The 20,623-nt window shown below is 36.3% G+C and overlaps 1 protein-coding gene across 2 annotated transcripts in view; it reads left to right on the top strand.

The window, feature by feature from the left end:
• Positions 1-292: 292 nt before the first annotated feature.
• ADGRL4 (adhesion G protein-coupled receptor L4) overlaps positions 293-20,623 on the top strand; it is a 91,253-nt gene continuing 70,922 nt past the window's right edge. Inside the window, exons 1-2 of one of the 2 annotated variants that reach the window (XM_088153487.1) lie at positions 293-926; positions 1,950-2,114. In XM_088153487.1, coding sequence (XP_088009613.1) covers positions 806-926; positions 1,950-2,114 — 286 coding nt within the window. In that variant the 5' untranslated portion in view covers positions 293-805. The remainder of the gene's footprint in view (positions 927-1,949; positions 2,115-20,623) is intronic. The other variant, XM_007432858.3, reaches the window with a different exon arrangement.

The following is a 20,623-nucleotide window of genomic DNA, read 5'->3' on the forward strand; positions in this document are numbered from 1 at the left end:
AAGAAATTACACAGAACATAGACTATAACAGGAAATAACTCATCAGAGATAAAGAGATTGCATTATTTTTTTCTTCATTCTTTGTTTGGTCTAACAAAATTCTTGTTTCCCACCCCATAGTATAGCTCATTGCTCCTTTTCTTCCTTAATTATTGTGATGTCACCTCCTTTAGAGTTTTAACATGTTCCTCCCTGCTTAAGTTTCCCTGCTGACCCTGAAATTCTTTGCTGCACAGTTTCCTGCCTACTTCCTTCCAGAGCTTTACATCTTTGTTTTCCACACAAAAGAAATCTTAGTGGATTTCCTGTGCCTCCTTCTTATGCTGCTACTCTTAAAGTGGCAGAATTTCATATAGCAGCTGGGATATTTTGGATACCCAAGGAAAGCCATCAACAAGACAGAAGCAGACAGACTTCACGAGCTTTTGGGATGCTAGAGTTTTCATACGCTCAACCATCTTCAGGAAAAGGAGATAATAAGCTGGCACCTAGCTTGCCCCTTGTTTTTATTTCTAATCTGTTCTCCATAGCTTTCCAAAACCAAGGTAATCTCCAGACAGTTTGGCTTACAGCTCTTTCCCTAGTCCTTAACATCTCAACTTCTATATCCACCTTCCATGCTGAATTCAACATTCCCATCTGTTCTATTAGCCATTCTATATAATTCTTTTCTTTTATCCCACAACTTGTTATTCAAAATTTGAAACTTCCTCGCCCTTTCTTTAAAATATCTAAAAGAGCTTATCTAAGGATAAACGTCATTGTAAGGTCAGCACTTTCACAGGGATTTTGTCTTCTAACGGGCATGTGTGGATATCGGACACATGAGCATACACCATCCAACACGATTCTTTCATTTGTAACAACGGAACTTGAGACTGGGCACTTCATAGAAGCACCATCCATGAAGCTTCTCCTGCTTTTAGGTAGGTGATTTCCTTTTCTCAGTAAAGATTAAGACTAAATTAGAGTTAGGAAAGAAACAAGGTTCTTATAGCAATTCAGAAGTCCCTTTATGGCCGTTGCTACATTTGACAAGCGCAACAAATTTTTAGTATCTGTAGCAACTGGCAGGCAAGCCTGTTTACACTGAAGGGATGGCAAAGATCCTTTATGAATTCATTCTTGTTGTATCTGGAGGAGAAATTGTACTGTAATAAAACATGGCCAAACAAGATTTATTTGTTTATAAATGGCCAGATTTAAAAAAAAAAAAAACTTAAGTTCTCTGCAGGAAAGAATATTAATAATGTATAATAATACCACAGAGGATCTGAACAAGTTCAATATATTTACAAAGTTATTTAATCTTAACCTTTAAAATATATGTCTGTTACTGTAGTTCTGGTCATCATTATTCAAGAAAGCAGTTTCTGTTTTTCATGCAGCAATTAATCTTAGACTTGTATCATTAGGACTGTGATGCAGAAAAGCAGTATGTAAGTAAATAGGTTCTCTCCTGTACAAATTGGTTTTACCCAATCATTTCTTGATCATTAGGGTATAGTTTAAAAACACTTGGGAGTAAGTCCCACTGAGTGTGTTTTTGACTGTTCCTAATCAGACTGTTCATCTACTGTTCTTTTTTCTTTATATTAACACCTACAAGCAAACATGTATACATTTATTTGCATATGTATGTATGGGGAGATACACACACACACATGTATATACAACAAAGAAAAGAAAAAATTCTTATGATGGCATGGAAAAAACAGTGACTTAAGATATGACAGAGATACTTTCTTAACAAAAATATTTGAAAATTCTTACTCAGATATATAACTGTTTTTAAGGAGATCTTTAAAAGTTTAGTAGTGACAATGTAACTTGCATTTGGGAATAGGATGTCTCAGGTTCATACTAGTAAGTCCCAACTGTATTTAAATAGAACTAGTTCAGCATCTGCTCTATTCTTAACATTAATACTTGCTTTTCTTTCCCTTCAGTGTTTCTTTCCACCCTCCTGGATAGCTGCTACAGCCTCCAGAACTGTACCAACCCATGTCACAAGCATGCAAAATGTGAAGTTCGCAATGGAATCCATGGTTGTTATTGTAGCCCAGGATTCACTGGACCCGGGATAGAGGCAGATGGGAACCATGGTTGCTATGGTAAGGCACTGGCTTTCTTTGATATCTTTTCCTCCATTTGACAGCCTTGTGATTTCATCAGGCATCATACAGGAGAACACCAAATGTAGTTATATGAAGGTTTTACAGGTAATACTGTAGAGCTGTGGACCCTTTGAAAGTGATTTGGAAGGAATGCTTTGGCTCCTGCCCAAGCGCAAGCACAACATTTACCTGTCTTTAAAGCAGACTTGTTAGATTTTCATGCAAACCTGAAAAATGATACCAGGGGTTCAGGCATTAATTCATTAAAATTAAAGAGGCTGTTAAAGCAGCAGCGTCCTTTCTTTTCAGGCTCAATCAGAAGCCTGAAAAAGGATGGAACTGCTTTAAATGGTAAGAGGGGAGTGCTGTGTTCCTGCTAAGTCTGAAGCAATTTTTCTGAAAATCATTTTCAAAATGTGCACAGCTGTACAATGGAGTTCCAGAATTCATGCATTTCTTATGTCTTGTGCAACTGCTCAGGCAAGCATATCCTTACTTCTGGAATTTAGGTAGTACGTTCTGATGCCATCAGAGCTAGTGAGAAACAAGCATTAGCAGTATAAGCTTGTCTTTCAAACCATGAATGGACCAAATAACACTTAGCTGTAAGCACAGCAACTTGAGTGTTAACTTGACCAAAAATTCAATGGCAATGAAAATTATAACTTATAATACCAGTTTTCTGGAAATTATATCCTGTTTGTTCAACTGTCACCTGCAAAATTCTTACTCACTGTTACTTAAGTAACTTTAAGAAGGGAGCCAGTGGAGGCAGAACCACTGGACAGGGATAATTATTTGTTGGGTCCTTTTTAGATTTTAGGTGCTAATGAAAGATTTAGTCTATGGTCCTGAGTTTTAATAGATGCTTAATTTGTCAATCATAGGCATGCTTACTGACAAATAATTCCCAAACTATTCAGTAAAGTCATCTTTACTGAATAAGCTTTTACAGGATTGCAATATCAGCCTATGATTCTATGCACAATTTTCAACATTTAATTATTACAGCCATTAAACTGCCAGTATGCAAACGCAAATTAAATATTCATATTTTTACATATTGCAAACGCATATAACAAATATGGGAAATAATCTGTTATAAATACAAACGGATGGGAAATTAATGCTCATTCTCATGATTATGTTCATGATATCTTCTATCAAATTATAATAAACGTTGCTCTGTGGTCACATTTCTCAAGAGTATTGATGAATATATTGCATTTTTGCTGTCTTATCTAATTTGCTGTCTTATCTAATTGAAGTTGATGATCAACCCCCTCCTCCATTAATAGAAAACTGGAGCCCATTTTAAATTCCCAAAATGCCCTAGAGTGTTGTTGTATACATGGGAAATACAAAGATATACAGCTTTTCAAGTGAAGAGTACCTCCAATCAGCATTCAATTATTTCTGACTGGATTTGGTACTTTTTTATTATCAGATCCTTCCCAAGGATCTAGGATAGCTAAAGATCCCATTGTAATATTAATTATAATATTATTACAATATATAATAGTATTAATTATATTGATATTGTTAATGTTAATAATATTTATTCTTATTTTCCTCTTGTTGACATCCTTAACATTTTTTACTGAAATGCAAAAAAAGAAGTATTTTAACTAAAAGAAACACTTCCCACAGCAAGGAAATGTTAGGTCTAAGAACTGGATAATACAGCACTTTAAAATTAAAAGAAAAAAATGTTTCTTGAAGGCAGTAACAGTTTGGGGTTAATATTTTCTGTCTTCTTCTAAGAACATATTTATGGTCTTTTTGTAATTGGATAGGATCTTAGAAGGATTAAAAGACAGGATAATAATTAGCTTGAAGCTAAAATATGTGGAACAATGCTTTGACTTAATGATATGTTAGATACGGTGGTCTATGTTCCCCCCCCCTTTCTTTTTTCATAGGAATGACTTTTACTGTTGTAGAGATAAATGCTTGCTTCATTTTAACTGATAATCTTTGTTAGCAGTATTCTTCTATCAACACAGATTCATTTTTGTGTGCTCACGGGAGTCTCAGCTCCCCAAATAGCACCCACAGTGAAAGCATATTACATTAGATAGGTGGTAACATTCACTGTTACTGTTATTAGCATCAATTTAACAATTTTGCACCTGTTCAGTAATAGCCAGTTTTTAATGATATTGTTAATGATGTTATTTAAATACTCATTTTTTCCACTCTAACTCTGGCACTTTTTTATTGGTATAATCAAAGAAGCTACAGGAACTATTGCTTTCAAAAATAAAATTCAACCTTTGGAAAAAAAAAAAAAGAATTTGTGATGGTAAAGAAATGATCAAAGTTATAAATGTAATTTCTTCTAAGCTTATTCAGTTATAAATCCAACTCTTAACTATTGAAGAAAGCAGGAGAGTTGGTTCCTGAGTAAAGCTTCAGTTCTACTTGAGCAGAAAGAAGTGAGTGGAGAGCTGATCTTTGTCATTTGTGCTTCACCTTCCAGGACTCAGTGACTATCAGGAAATATTAAGAGCAGCATGCAGGATGATTGTTTCTATACCCTCTTTTCTTTTGCGGGAAGCCTCTGCCGATAGCTTTGGGAACCTGTGCTTTGGCCATGCTGGATCCAGCCCAGTAACTGCAATCTGCATTCTCAAGAATGACAGGGACAGGAAGTGGCTTGAGTAACATACAAGCTTTATTATCCATGCAGCAGGTGGGATCTAAAACTCAAGAAGTTAAACTGCTGCCAAATCACTAAGGCTGATGCAATACTTTTAAAATCTTTCTCAGTGACCCAAAAGGTGAATCCTGAGAATGTTCACATATGTCCTGTGGTTTATGTATAGTAAGATCTTCACTATAGAAAACATGTGTACATCAATGTGTATAGTTTCTCTCTTTCATAAAACACACACATGTATACAAATCCATAATCAAATTAAGATTACTTTTTCCAATACATGTGCAGATTGGTAGCAAAGGGGAGAAGAAGATGAACTAAACCACCTGTAGGCAATTTAGCACTTTAGGGTCACAAAGAGCCCTTCACTTAATTTCATCCCTAATTTTAAGCAACAAACTCAGATATTTAGTGGTGATCCATTACTCCTTTGGGCATATAAGAAAAAAAGGGAAGGGAAGGGAAGTGGGGAACCTAGAAAGTAGTGGCTTGCCTACACTAGCTTTGCACCAGCCCAACACTGAATGTAAAAGCAGAAAGTAGATCATGTAATCCTGAAATAAATATGCAGAAAAGATTCCACAAATTGCATGTGATTTAGTTCCAGAATTCATTTAGAAAAATTCCTGACCTTTTCCAAGAGTGATCAAAGTACTAAATCACAAGACTTCTAGTCATCCTTTCTTTGCTGCATAGAAAGCATGGGTGGGCCAGTAATGATATAATTATGAGGCCAAAGAAGTATGGCACTATTCTCCCAAAGCTATCAACAGATGGGTAAAAAATAGACCTCTAAACCTAATGAGTTTCTTGCCATATATAAAATGGGCAAAGACAGGCTTTCTTTTGAAGAAACTGTTGCAGCAGGCTTGCAATGGGTGATGAAGATGATGATGACGATGATGCAAACTCAAGAAAAGGAACTTATGCTAGATGTGAAAAGGGGTGAGAAGGATTCAGATGAAGGCTGTATAGTTGGGGATTGCACCACTTCTGTAAATTATAATTATGGTTTTAGGTATGAATACACTGTAAATAAGGCCTATATTACAGAAAAATGGAACCAGTGCTATGTATAATCCCTATCCAAAAACAATTCAGATATTGTTGGATAATTGTGGGTGACAAAGAAGCTAATTGAAATGCAATGTTTGGAATTTTTCCCTTCCTTTCCTTCATATTACAGATAAAAAGAGCTGACATACAGACTGTTTTGTAGTTTTACTATTTTACTATTGCCTGTCTTTGGACTTGCTGACTGCCAATTTGCTGTAGAGATGGCACGGTGCAGAATATTCAACTAATAGTTTGATCATAATATTTATTTTAACTTTCTAAAATATGTCAGGACAATGAAGTGAATTTGTTTGTTCTACAGAGCCCAGCAAACAGGGAGAGTGGAGAAGCAATAGCCACAAGATTTTCTTGCAAATGTCAATCACAATTTTCACTCCGACAAAACAAATCAGTCTCCCCTGAAAAACAGAAGCAGCTTTCCTAGATATCAGGAATAGAGTAGTTAGGCCTACTTTAATTCATATGTAGCTCTGAAAAGCTATAGTACCTCCCCTTCCCAAATCCAGAGCAATTGTATTTACTCTAGAAGTAATTCTACAGCTCAGGCTACCTTTTAACAGAACTAATTTCGCAACATTTAGTATGCATTCTGAAACACCCCCACAATATAATGCATGAGACCTACACAATAAAGACATTGGTGTCCTGCATGAGGATTGTTTTGCTTTCATATACCAAGTTACCTTCCTGTAACTTTTGATCATTCAAAACTGTAAGAACTGAGTGTGCTGGTGTTTGGGATGATAGGAAAGTTTGGTCTGTGTTCTTGAAACTCGGTGTTTCATTTGCACGTGCAGATTACAGATGTACACTGCAGTCACCAAATGATTAACATGCATGATTGAAACAATTCTTAATCATCACAGTACTTAGTTGTTGGTGTTTCTTGCTTTACCTGTGAATAATGGGACCAGTTTCTATTCTCTTTAGCAGACTTCTCTGTTGTGTCTCTTGAAGCATTTATTTATTAGATTTATATAGCTGCCGACCTTACAAATGTGTACACTGAAGTAAGGTGCCAAAACCAGAGAGATATTGCAGCAAATGTTACTAGTACCAAAGAGATCAAACTTGTTCTGCCTTTTTTTTTTTTTCTCCTTCCTTTCTCCTAGCTTCTAACCTGTTTTCCTTGGTTAATTCCAAAATCTGGACTGGCTCACTTCTCTAAAGAGATGTCTCTTAAAACCTGGCTAGGGCTGAAGAAATGAATTACAACAGAACACTACATTTGCTACCTTGATTTCCTTCAAATGTGCTTGGACAATAGGTATTCCTTAAGATCACTGATATGTTCTGAGTTTGCAGGAAAACTTTAAAAGGAGAAAGATGGGAAAGAATTCTCTTCTCTTGACTTACATTGGAGGGCTACTACCAACTGAAGTAGTTCATTCTAAGGAAAAAGGACACTGGTATGGAATAGCTCTTAAAATTCTCTTAAAATTGCTATGATATTTCTAGCATGAGAAATATGTGGGCTGAATGTCTACCTTAGTTCACTTCTTCTTAGCCTCAGGTTACAGACTGGTTCTGGCAAAGTCTGGCCCGAGGCATTGTACATCAAACTGGCAAGTGCAAGCAGATGATCAAAGCCCCACCCCTTTATATTATGTGTTGCATGCATCACCCACATGTAAAAAGGGGACAGAGCTTTGATCACCCCAGTTGTACCCACTATTTTGATGTCACTGATCCACTCCTGCAGTCACCCCTGCCTATATCCCTCCCAACCCTTCTTTACTACACCAAAAGTCTCTTAAGGTTTTTAACATACAAGTTTGCCAAACTAACAGAAAGCAGCAACCAATCTCACCATCTACCTGAATAGTTCATCCCATCCACAATTCATTCTTTAAGAAATGCAAAGTGCAATGTGGTACAAGATGCTTTGTGCTCTGCTGGTATAGAGTCTATGGAAATTGAATTTTAACTCATATGAGCACCTTGAGGAAAGTACCTTTATCACAAGATCTTTCATTCTTTGTAATTGTAGACTCAGAAGAGTGTCAAGCCCACAGGTTAGGATCCTATTCCAACTGAGGATCCAATATAAATTCATAGGATGTTGCTATTTGCCAAACCTAAAGGTTGCAGGATATTTCACATGTGTTCTACAAGCATAACTGATAGCTCAAAGGAAATATACATGATTTAAGGCAACCTTCTTCCCTAAAAGGAACCTCTGTTAAACTAAGTGAGACTTATTTCCAAGCAAACATGTTGAGGATTGTACTGCATCATATATTTTCTCTTCTGTCAACTTTCTCATTAAACTTTCTCATGCCAGTCAGTTTTCTTATGCTTCTCCATGGAGATTTGCAGTTGTGGAGCGAGAGCACAGTGGTGAAAGGCAAGATGTATTTTACAGACTGTCTAAATTATAATTACATGATTCACTAAAATGCTCAAATATTAATAGTAACAGTTCTTTTATAGCATCTTCATATATCACTCCTAAGCAGTGCAGCTTCAACACCTTACAGTAAATAAAATAATATATAGTGAAACCACAATAAAAACATTTTAAAGCAATGAAAAAGAGGAATGTAGTTGGGAGTTTTGGAAAGATAAAAAATACACTGAGAATAAACTCTAAAAGCAATTGATTGAGACACTTTTGAAATGGGAGAAGGAAGGACGGGTGATGGCAAAATGGAAATATAATGTTCTACAGTGAGGCAGGATCACAATGGAAGAATCCCCAAAGAGCAGACAATTATAAGGAATTCAGAAAGAATGCATTTATTTAAACCAATAAATGCATTCATAAAAGCTAAAGCAATATCACTCTCTAGTCCCAAGGTGGTAAACAATAGCTCAATTGTTCAAAGCTGCCATAAAGCTGAATCATATTACTTTTCATAGGTGATGAAAGATTGTTTTGATTGAAACTGCATTTTAAAAAAAAAACATAACAGATTTTGAATGGAAGTGGCTAGCAACTTAAAATTCCATCACATAGACTTACTATGCTTATTTGGTCACAATGGAAAAGTGACCTCTCCACATTGTGGGGAAGCTTTATGGTTGATGGATACATCCATGATTATAGGCTGCACATTATCCTCATAAATATTTGTTAATACTGATCATCAGATGAAAATAATGATATTTCCATGTCTTCCATAGGGGCTTTCCTTAGAATCTGGTTGGAAAAAGGAAACAGAATATAATGGATTGCTGCTTTGATCCAACGCTTCCCTTCCTATTCTCCTCTTTTGGGAAACTGGGGGAACACTGGGGAAGACTGCATGGAATGATACTGTTAAGAAGTCCTTTATGGTACTATCTACAATACATGAAAAATGATCTCACTGTTTAACAGTTTGATCTGATCCTGACTGGTATTGTTGATTAAATTATTTATATTGGATTGCTGCCTTCCATATTGCAATGCCTTCCATATGGGGCAGCCCTTGAGCTACAGCTGATCCAGAATGTAATAGCTCAGATATTTATAAGTACTAGTTGATTTTTTAAATTTTTTATTTATTTTGGTGCCTTCAAGTTCATGTTGACTCCTGGTAACTCTCTGGACAAGTCTCTGCAGTTTTCTTGGCAAGGTTTCAGAAATGGTTTGTCATTGGCTGCTTCCTAGGGCAGAGAGAGAGTGACTGGCCCAAGGTCACCCAGTTAGCTTTGTGCCTAAGGTGGGACTAGAACTCATGGCCTGCTGGTTTCTAGCCTGATGTCTTCACCACTACACTAATTCTCACTAGTTCGTTTACCCATGTAATGTTGCTACTTGGTTTCCAGTAAGCTTCTGGGTGCCATTCAAAATGCTGGTTGTCACTCCTGAAGCTGCTAATGACTCAGTGCTTGGGTATCTTTGGGACAACTCTTCCAGGGGCTCTGCCCACCTAATATAAAAGAGAGGGCTCCCTCTAGGTTTTACTCCAGGGGATGTCATCTGCAGAATCCTATACAGTACACTGCATGTTGTAAGTTTGCTAAACAGATTTTATGACCCTGGTAGTCCATTAACTGAATTAAGTGGCACTGCATTTTAATTAGAAGGTCCTAAGAAGCTATAGGTGTTTAGATTAGTATCTTTGTTTCACCATGAACTGTGATGTTAATAGCAACTGAAAGCACATGATGGAAAGGAAATGGTTGGTTTTGTTTTGTAAGAATATGAGAAAAGCAAAAAAAAAATAAATCTATATTAATTGTCTAAGGAGAAGGTTCTTATGTGATGACTTTAGGACTTATGCTAGCTTGTAGTAACATCACACCATTTTCTAGACAATTGTAGCTAGAAAATACAGAACAGTAGGATTTCAGAATAATATGTTTTCAGTACATTCTGAACATATTTTTTTTATATTCATATTCCCCAATTGTCCCAGGTTAAGGTTATTATGTATTTTATATCTCTCCCTCTTTTTAAGATTGACCATCTTAGTTAAGCTTTTCATTCTTCATGAGACTGTCACCATATTGTTTATTTTAATAATTCTGCTTTTATTTGAGCCACATCCTCTTCCTAATGTATGTTGATAGAATTAGGAAGATATGATTTCTTTTGCTCAGAATTACCTTCCATTTGTTTGATCAAATAAATAAATTTATTGATGCTGTAATTACTATATTTGATGGTGCCATTTGAGTCCTGCCATCAGTGAATACCTGTAATATATGAGCTGTTTAAAATACTTTTTCTTCAGATAATTAAATTGAAAGAAGTTTCCTTGGTCACGTCTTTGACTTTATTGGTAAATAAGGAGAACCAAGTGAGTTTATCACTACGACATGCCATCATGTATATGTTGAAATAAAATAGGTAGCTTCTCAGATCATCTTATGAAGAGTTCTACTGAAATTGCAGTGCTGGGGGGCATGGTCAAAAGTTTGGTGGAGAAATAATAATAGCTACATTTATTCCTCAGCCAAACTTCTGATCCACTCAAAGAACTGTCCTTTCTTATTTTCCCTAATAAAAGGAACCTTTAGAAGAAGCATTCACTCAGCCCTAGGTTTGGTTTGCTTATTTGTTATCACTCTTTAATGTATCTTTTTAATCTGACCATTAGTATCTTAACTGTATCTTACGTATTAACATGAAGTTGTATTTCTGTTAAGGATGCCAAACAGCAAATGTTCATTAGCTGTGGTATGGAAACAGGATCTGAATAGAACATAACTACTTTGCACTCCCCTTGTGAAGATTGCTGCAGCTGATGTTAGGAGAGATGGAAATTTGTAAGCCTTTAGTGCTGTGTATAAATATCACACGGATAGAGGCATACATGGAGACTTTGATTTAGGGCATATCTGCACTGCACCCTTAAGCTATTCCTGTCGTGTACTCATACCAGCTTGACTCTAAATCTGCTTCAGAAAATCCTATCTGGCCTGAGATACTTTGGTGGCACCTTTAGATTACTCAGCCCAGGACTGTAGGCTACAATGTCCTCCTTTTGGACAACTCCGCTATTGCTGTGCCACCACCACCACCACCACCTTTAAGTTCTGTGTAAGTGATTGGTATTTGCTTTCCTTCATGTGGGTGGGTCTTATTGGATTTGTGGTTGCTGGCCAGTACTAGTGACAGGGCAACAGACAGTTCATGGAGATGGAAAAGAAACCTATTGTCATACTCTGAATTCCTCTTCCATAGTCCTGTGGAAGTCCCATAGCATTCAATTAATGGTTTATGTCAGAGAGGTATAACTGTTTTGTGGCAAAACACAATGCATCGCCCCTTAAAAGACATGCTATGGGTCACATTGCAAAAAAAAAAAAAAAAGTCATATGTAAGTCACTGAAGCTAAGGGAAAAACTAAATTTGGGTTCATTTATGTTGCATTTAATTTGATTTTTTAAAACATACCTCCCTATCATATATACTATTTAAAAGTGCCTGAATATCTTGTTTTTAGGAATCACCTAGAACTGGGTATTTATGGGAAGAAATGCATAGTCAATCTTTGAAGAGTACAAGGAATCCCCAGTTTAAGAATGAGTTCATTCCTAAAGTCTGTCCTTAAGTTAAATTTGTATGCAAGCCAGAACAGTTTTATTCTATAATACTGTATAAGTAGCATTGTGTAATGAACTCAAACCATTGTGTATTTAACTTGAATCATTGTGTATTTAACTCAAATTTTGATACAATAGGCTCCATTCTTAACTATAGGTTGTCTGTAACCCGGGCATTCTTAATCTGGGGACTACCTATATATGAAAACAACCCAGAAGATGGTTTAGATCATCTGCAAATTAACAAACTTAAACTCAGATAGCATAATACATACAGAACAGCCTTCTGTAATGCAAAAAGAATGAGAACTCAGATTTTTTTGTTATGATTTAATGGTGGACATTTGTTATCAAGCCACAAGCTCTTGTTTTTGCAAGGAAAAAGATGAAACTTACTGAAAGTCCCCTCCCCACAAAATAAATGGCTATTTTCTTTCAAACATTTGAATCCAATCTTTGTATATTTTAGAGGCAGCTGTGTAATGGGTGCTGCAATTTAGAAAAATAGCTTGGGTAGATATGCAAGGGTCTGATGCTTTATTCATAATGAAAGCTATTCACATGGGTAGCCATCTAAACAAGTTATTTTAAAAGTAGGCATAAGCTCTAGCAGTGACTAGCATATTTCTTGATTTCATACATATTTCTTATACAGAGATTCTAGATTCCTTGGAAAGAAACTCTGACTTATACAAGGGAAAAAATGATGACTCTAACTGCAGATCACATTGTCCCATACTCAAAATAAAAATACAGAAATTTCTAAGAAAATAGAAAAAAGTTCACACTAGCTATGTCACATCTTCTATTAAAAGAATCAACATACTATTGATATTTATTAAGAGAAAAAAACCAATATGGAATATAATTTATTAATTTATATTATTTAGAGTTAACTGTAGAGCCAGTTTGGTGTAGTGGTTAAGGCACCAAGCTAGAAACCAGAAGACTGTGAGCTAGTCCCACTTTAGGCACAAAGCCAACTGGGTGACCTTGAGCCAGTCATTCTGTCTCAAACCTGGGAAGGAGACAATGGCAAAGCACTTCTGAAAATATTGCCAAGATACCTGCAGGGACTTGTCCAGGCAGTTGCCAGGAGTTATCATTGACTCGAAGGGAAAGAAAGAAAGAAAGAAAGAAAGAAAGAAAGAAAGAAAGAAAGAAAGAAAGAAAGAAAGAAAGAAAGAAAGAAAGAAAGAAAGAAAGAAAGAAAGAACTGTAGTTCTTACCCATTCATCTGCACCTGCAACAGTAGTAGTTAGGCTTATAATGGATGAGTGAAAATTGACTCTCTTATACAGCATTGTATTCCCTATTAGCAACTACTCACAACTTTTTTCTTCAGATGATGGAGGAAGTCACAAAAGAACAATTGTCCTTGTTGTGAGATAACTAGTAGGGAAGTCTTGATGCAGCAAGTGGAAGTAACACTGTGGAGAAACATTCTCACAGAATGCTGATGTTCTAAGATACTAAAGTTGGGTGAAGTCAAAAGTGTATCTTTTAGACATCAAAGACGTATATTTTAAGGAACTTTGAGCAATGACAAATAGAATTCCACAGCAGGTAAGTTAGAGGAAAGGAGCCCAAGCTGAATGGGAGGATTTTGTTTTTGCTTTTTTAAGAGAAAGCGATATCAGAAGTATAACTACCAATAATTCCAGTTGAATTCTAAGGGAAAAAAATGAGGATAGCAAAAGAAGTCAGTGTGGTTGCCCTAAAAGCTTGGTGAAGATCTGAGTACAAAAATATATATAGTATTGATATATACTCGGAGTTAGAAAATAGAAGAGTAGATATAGATATTCCCATCTGCAGATACGGTGTCAGAAAAGTTAAAGTAAGCTGAACTGGCAAAGAATGCTAAAACAACTCAGAGACCTTCTGATAAATTCAAGAAAAAAAGGAAAAGAATCAGTATGCCAGTTCTTCAGTAGAAGTGGAAAAATGCTAATAGAAAACAGAATAGGCAGAACTCTGTCTTCTCAAACAAGAGTATTTGCACTCCTCTAGGCAACTATGAAGGTCAGAATTGAAATTGAGATAGACAAAAACATGGTCAGGGTGTTGGATACATCTTCCCCATCCAACAAATTGCTTCTTTCATGGTGAAGACTAGAGGAGGGGTCACCTAATGTCCTACTTTCCATCTCTGCTGCTGCCATGGAACTAAGGGTTAAGACTGGAATAACCAAAGACCACTCCCTTTGGGACTATCAATCCAGTATATTATTTCCAACAGCTCTGGAATGTTCTGTGGTAGAAATATAGATAATACAGACTGCTGTTATTAAATCTGCTTCTCCTTGTCTGTGGTTCATGTCTTTCTCTCTCTCTCTCTCTCTTTGCTTTTTTATCTGTTTTTGCCAGTTAATTGTTTTTGATGTTGTTGATGTTTAATAAATAGACATCAGGTAGTTGAGCACAGTGGCACATGTGCTTGCTTTGATCTGGATTCAGGGATTGATTGGAAGAGGAAATATATTGACATTAAATGAATTTAAATCTTTAGAGCCAAATCAGTTGCATCCTAAATTGTTGAAGGAATTTGTTGATGGTAGGGATAAATATATATAATCTTTGAAAAACCCAGAGAATGGGTAAAGTGCCATGTTACAGCAGAATGGCAAGAATTGTCTCATTTTCAAGGAGAGACTGGAGAATTAAGGGAACTAAAGATTATAGCTATAGGGAGATGTGGATTCAAAGGGTAAATGGTAATTCAAGGAGCACTTGAAGACACATGTAGTACTTGTGAGAAACACTTTAAGCTAAATATAAAGAGTGCCTATTCAGCTGGCCCACTCCAGGCGACTGATGGACCCTGTGGGGTTCCAGAGGGAACTTGGGGTTTTTCCCAAGGACCTATCAGGCACTTTGGCTAAGGCCTTGGCTGCAGCCTGGACCAGACTGCTCCTATGCAGCCTCTCTCTGTGAGATGATCTCAGTGTCCTCCTTGGTTTTCCAAAGAGCTCCAAGAGATGAAATGCCAGAAGTGATACCTAGAGATTATATGCTTCAAGAAAGGGAATGAATGGAAGACCACCTCCCAAACCACATTTGGCCATTTTGAATAACAGGTCATGCCCTTCAGCTTATGTAATGCTCCTGTGGTCTTCCAACACTGATAAATGATATCTTCCCAGACCTCATGGAACAGTTTGTTATTGTTTACCTTGACAACATCTTGATTTACTCCCAGTATATGAGCTGATCATAAAGAGATGAATCTGTAAATGCAAGATGTGGAAATTACAGGCCAGACTAACCTTATTTTTTGAGTAATTTTATTAATAAACTGTGGGACTAAACTGTAAGCATAATCCAAATTTCAGGAAAGCATTTGACAAATTATTCCATGATATTCTGATTTGCAGGCTAATTAAGCATGGGCTAGCTGGTATGGCATAACAGAGATATAGCTGGATCAAAACTCAAACTCAAAGATTGAGTCTCATCAATGATTTCTCATTAAACTGGAGTTAGGGATCAAATGGGATCCTGCAAAGCCCCGTAGTCATAATCTTTTTAATTAATGATTTGGATTAAAAAGTGTAGGAAACACTTTTCAGACCCATAGATATTGGGTAGGATAGCAAATACCCCCAAAGATGGAAATAATATTCAAACCATCTTGATAGTTTAGAAAAATAGTTTAAAATAAGCACACAAAATTTAACCAAGACAAATGCAAAGTTTGTCACTTGGGAAAAAGAAATCAAATGTACAGATACAGAATGGGGAAACCTGACTTAGCAAGAGTACTTGTGAAAAATTTATTGGAATAATAATTGACTGCAAACAACACAGTGTGTGGTGGCTACTGAAAAAAGGCAAATTAAATTATGGACTGCATCAACAGAAATATAATTTCTATATCATGGAATGTAATTGAAATATTGTTTGCTTCCTAATTCAGTGATTTTATCCAGTTTTGGGCCCTGTACTTGAAAAATGATTCAAATGTTCTGGGCAGGTTCAAAGGGCAATAAAGATGATCAGAAGACTGGAAACTAAATCTATGAAAAGAAATGAAAGAAACGTTTCATGTTTAGCCTTAAGAGAAAACCGAGTATCATATAATAACCCTTTTCAAATTCCTGGAAGGAGGTCAAAATTTGTTCTGTATCAATCAAAGTGCAGGTTACAAAATAATGGTTATAAATGATGGAAAAGAGATTCTGATTAAATGTTTTTTTTAATTTCCCAAAAGTAAGAACTATAAGAAAAGAGGGGTGGTGAGCAACCCTTTACTGAATATGTTCAACTGGAGCCTAGATAGCCATCTCCTGGAAATGCTTTAATTTGGATTACTACACTGTGCAAAGGGTTGGATTTAATGGCCTAGATGCCCTTTTCCAGCTCTGTGATTCTCTGTATCCATTCTACTAATGGAGATAATTGACAGAGGAATAAAGACTATACATAGTTAAATTTATCTGTCAAATGCCAAAAATAAGACATTGATCATTCCAAGATATCTTCCTGTACTTCTTATTCTACATTATTGATCTTGGAATTTAGAATGTTAAAACTGAAGGAGCAATATGTGTCCACTGCTCTAAATTATTATTTTTATATGAGTGTTTTTAGAAGCCTCATGTCCAGCTGCTTTCTTGTATAAAGATAATCTCCGAAATTAATTCCAGAACTGGCCCAGGAACACTTTTCTGTACTTTTTGTCTGATCTTCTTTCTTATGCATGCATTGATGGGCTATGGATGCAATTAAATGAGCAGATCAGTGCTTTTTTTGCAATGCTCAATCAATGCAATACTTAATCAATGCGCAAAAGTACTTATGTACACTGAAATCAAGTTGCAGGAAAATGAAAATTGCATGATGACAATAATAATGATGTTGGTAAAATAACAGGTTTCTACTGCATTGATAACAACTTCCAAATACTGTAAGAGCAATCATCCAGAAACCCAGTATCTGGGGGGAAATGTGGATAGGGAGAATTCAGTAAAGATCCCTATTACAATCCAAATACTATCCTCATTACTTTTTTGTTAGAGTCATGCTCCATATATTATAATAACAAGCACTCTGTGCCTAGCAGACCATAAATCTAATACTTTAATGACTGAAATCCAAATCTTTATTCTCCATTAAGAGAAATATGGTGTAGGCATTTAACAGAACATTTGGTCGGTGACATGATACTACTTCTGCAACAACGTAGGGTGTAAGCAATTCACACTGCATACAGAAAAAAATCTTATTTCCAGAGCAAGCAGAGTGAACATAGCAGAACAAATAGCTTCAAAAAATATACTGACTTGAAGGTATATTCTGAGAGGGAAATTTCTCAAACTTAATAAGACTTTTCTATAACAGTTAAGTAAAACTAAAGCCTAACTGACCATTTTTCTATAGTATCCAATTTTTGAACAGATTTTATACAAGAGTTGCATAATCTAAAGTGCTTAATTGCATGATTTGCTAAGATGATTGATTCTGAGGGAAACAGTAGACTCTTAAAAGTGATCTTGGACCCATCTTTTACAAGACCTAACCATATGAATTATACTATTTTTGTACTAAGTGTGAGATCTTGTAAGACGATTTTAGAAGAGCTACAAAAAGGCATAGATTGAGCTGGTATCTTTGTGCCCCAATGTCTGCTACAGATGGGAGAAAAGCAGACTGTGAAACTATTTATACAGCTGCATGGTGTAAAGGAAAGGCTCATTAGCTGAACATCTAGTACATCTTTTCATGTAAACAGGTAGTTGGCTCATGCTCCCTTGTGTTTACAATATATTGAAGGAGGTCCACATTGGCTGGGTGCTTGTGTAGAGGATATGCATTCTTAAAACATGTGATTTTTCCTTTTGTACAGAGTGTCAGAAATTTAAATAAATCTCTACATAAGACCTGCATAACTTGTAACTCATCTAACCATGTGCAGCCTGCCTTATATGTATCATAATGCATATATACACTTTCTCTCTCCCATGTGCACATTCACAAACACACATATTGTTGTTTAACAGCCCCAGTCAATCAGAAAAGGCATAGGACAGGTCCATCAGATGCTAATGGTTCTGAAGACTCAGGTTTCGTTCTGGCTGGAGGCAGCATGCTTCAAACACCAGCAATACAGAACAACATTAGATATTGCCTTTTGGGTGGCTGCCCCTGTTCTGTGGAACTATCTCCCCCACCCCCCAATATACAATTGGCCCCAACTCTGCTTCCCATTAGAAAAGTTGTTATGACCTGGCTTTTCCCCCAGGCATTTAGGTCCAGTTGAGTGGAGTCCCCTTCCAACTGTTTTAATAATCCTGTTTGGTTCACCATGTACTGTATATATAGGGTGTTTCTTTGTTTGGTTTGTTTTTTGATGATGAAGATGATGATGATGTAGTATCATTACTTTCTGTAAATGATTATTTTTGTTATATGCTCCTCAGAGTGCAATATAACCCTCATGCAATTAACTTTGCATTCATGTTTAATACTGCTTTCTACTATCACGTATGTCATCTTCTATCCTCCTTCAACAATATTCTTTTAAGAGAAAGGAAAGCATCTAAATGCCTTTGCTGCTAGTGGTAAAGCTTCTTCTGTCCCAGGAAATTCAATAATTAAATAACTAGATAATATCCTCCTTATTGAGGAGATTTAGGAAATTGCAAGGACATTAGATTATTGCAGTGCTTAACATCAGCAGAGGGAGAAGAAAAGCATTACTACTGATTTTATTGGTTATAATACACATGCAGCTATTTTTCTTATTTTGAGTACCACAATACTAAGCAGCTTGTATCACCATTGTTGCTGATGTTCACTGTTCGGTGGTTAAAACATAAATAACTAGTGAAAGTGATAACCTGCTATTAAAATGCAGTTTCATAATGGCATGCAAATATCTTTTCAGACCGTAAATCCCAATACAATTCAACTATACTACAGAGGCATCATAAATTAAAACACTTAGAAATACCTCCTTCATTGTATAATTACTATTTTACATATTAAGCATCTTGTCTGTATTTTAAACACATTTTATTATTTAGAAGATAAATTCTTTTAATTATAGCAGGTGATGAAGAACTTCCCTTAATGCATAGGTCTATTCCTCTAAAATGCTTATAAAAGTTAGTGCCAGGGATAGTTTGTAAACATATTGTAGGGGATGGATGGATGGATGGATGGATGGATGGATGGATGGATGGATAGATAGATAGATAGATAGATAGATAGATAGATAGATAGATAGATAGATAGATAGATAGATAGATACTGTAGATAGGTAGATATACACACACACACACACACATACATACATACACACACACACATATTCTTGTCACCTTTATCCAAGTATGTGTATATGTTTGTGTATGTATGTACACACACACGTGTGCACACATGCATACACACACACTATCATTCTATTTACCTCTGGGGCAAACATGACAAGAAGGTTCATAATTTTTTATTCATGCAGAGTCAAGCACTAGAAGGGACTACTTGATTTTTAATCAAGCCATTTAGGCTGAAATATTTGGCAGATGATATTAGGTTTGCAGTCCTACATGCTATGGTTGATGTCCTTATATTACCAGCTTTATACCTTAATTCTTTAGTGCAGGACCTTTTAGATTCTAAATTGCATGGAGAATCACACTCTGATAATGGGAAGAAATGCAAGAAGCAATTCTGGGGTGGGGTGGCGTGGGGGATGTCCGAAGAGTCAAGATGTTGGTCCCAGCAACACAATCAAACCTCTGTCCCTTTTGTATTTGCATCTATTTTGCAAAGTTGTATAAAGGAGCAGGATTTCAATTACAGTGTCACAGTCATAATTCATTCATTCATTCATTTATTTGAAGTATTTATATAGCTGCCTAACTCTAGGCAGATGTGACTCTGGGCAGCATACAAAAGAAAGGAAAAATTCATGTCCCTCCTGACTGGTTAAGGCTACTCGGGAGGTGACATGTGGGTGGGTCCAGGCGATGGTGAATTCATCCTTGAGGGAGGAAGTGTTTCCAGCCATCTTTAAAGAGTGCATCCTTTCCTGATGCATCCCATCCTCAAGAAACCATCATTGGATCCCACCATATTGGACAATTTTCATCTGGTCTTCCACCTCCCCTTTTTAAGGCTCCAGAGGATCCTGACGGAAAAAAGAAAGTTGAAACCAACAAATACAAGAATATCATGAAAACCAAGTATCATGAAAACCAAATATCATGAAAACCAAGTAAACCATAAATGGTGAACATGGCTATAACTCCTAAAAATGGGGACTCTATTCATCACATTCCAAAGGCCAGGGGTAAGAAACAGTTCTTAAATATCTTCTTAAAGGCCTGCATGGTTGGGGCCAGCCATATGTCAGGGGAAAGTCATTCCAAAGGGCAGGAACAAGCACACCTCTTGAGTCCCATAAGATGACATTGTTTCAAGGAAGGGATCTTGAGGGTGCCTTTCCAACTGGAGCATGTGGGGCAAGCAGATACCCTTAGGTGCAGGCGATCCCACAAATATGCCATTTGTAGGTGATAACCAGCACCTTGAAAAGAGATGACTTTTGAGATATCCAGAAGGCTTCTTTTTGCCTAATTATATTAAAAGGAAAGCATCTAAAGATATTTATTGGAACCACTTCCTGTAGTTTGTAATAAGTAGTACGAATTGTGATGGTTACTAAGAGTTCTATTCTGGCAAATAAAAAAGGTAAAGATGCCATTGAGTCAAGACTGAATCTTAGTGAATACATGGACTCAACCATACACTATTCTTGGCAACTGTACAGTAGTAATTGCCA

The sequence above is a fragment of the Python bivittatus genome, unplaced genomic scaffold (assembly GCF_059951505.1).
Source record: "Python bivittatus isolate LINGU-HERP-01145 unplaced genomic scaffold, Pbiv_v1 ctg000700_np1212, whole genome shotgun sequence".
In the NCBI taxonomy this organism is placed as follows: Eukaryota; Metazoa; Chordata; class Lepidosauria; order Squamata; family Pythonidae; genus Python; species Python bivittatus.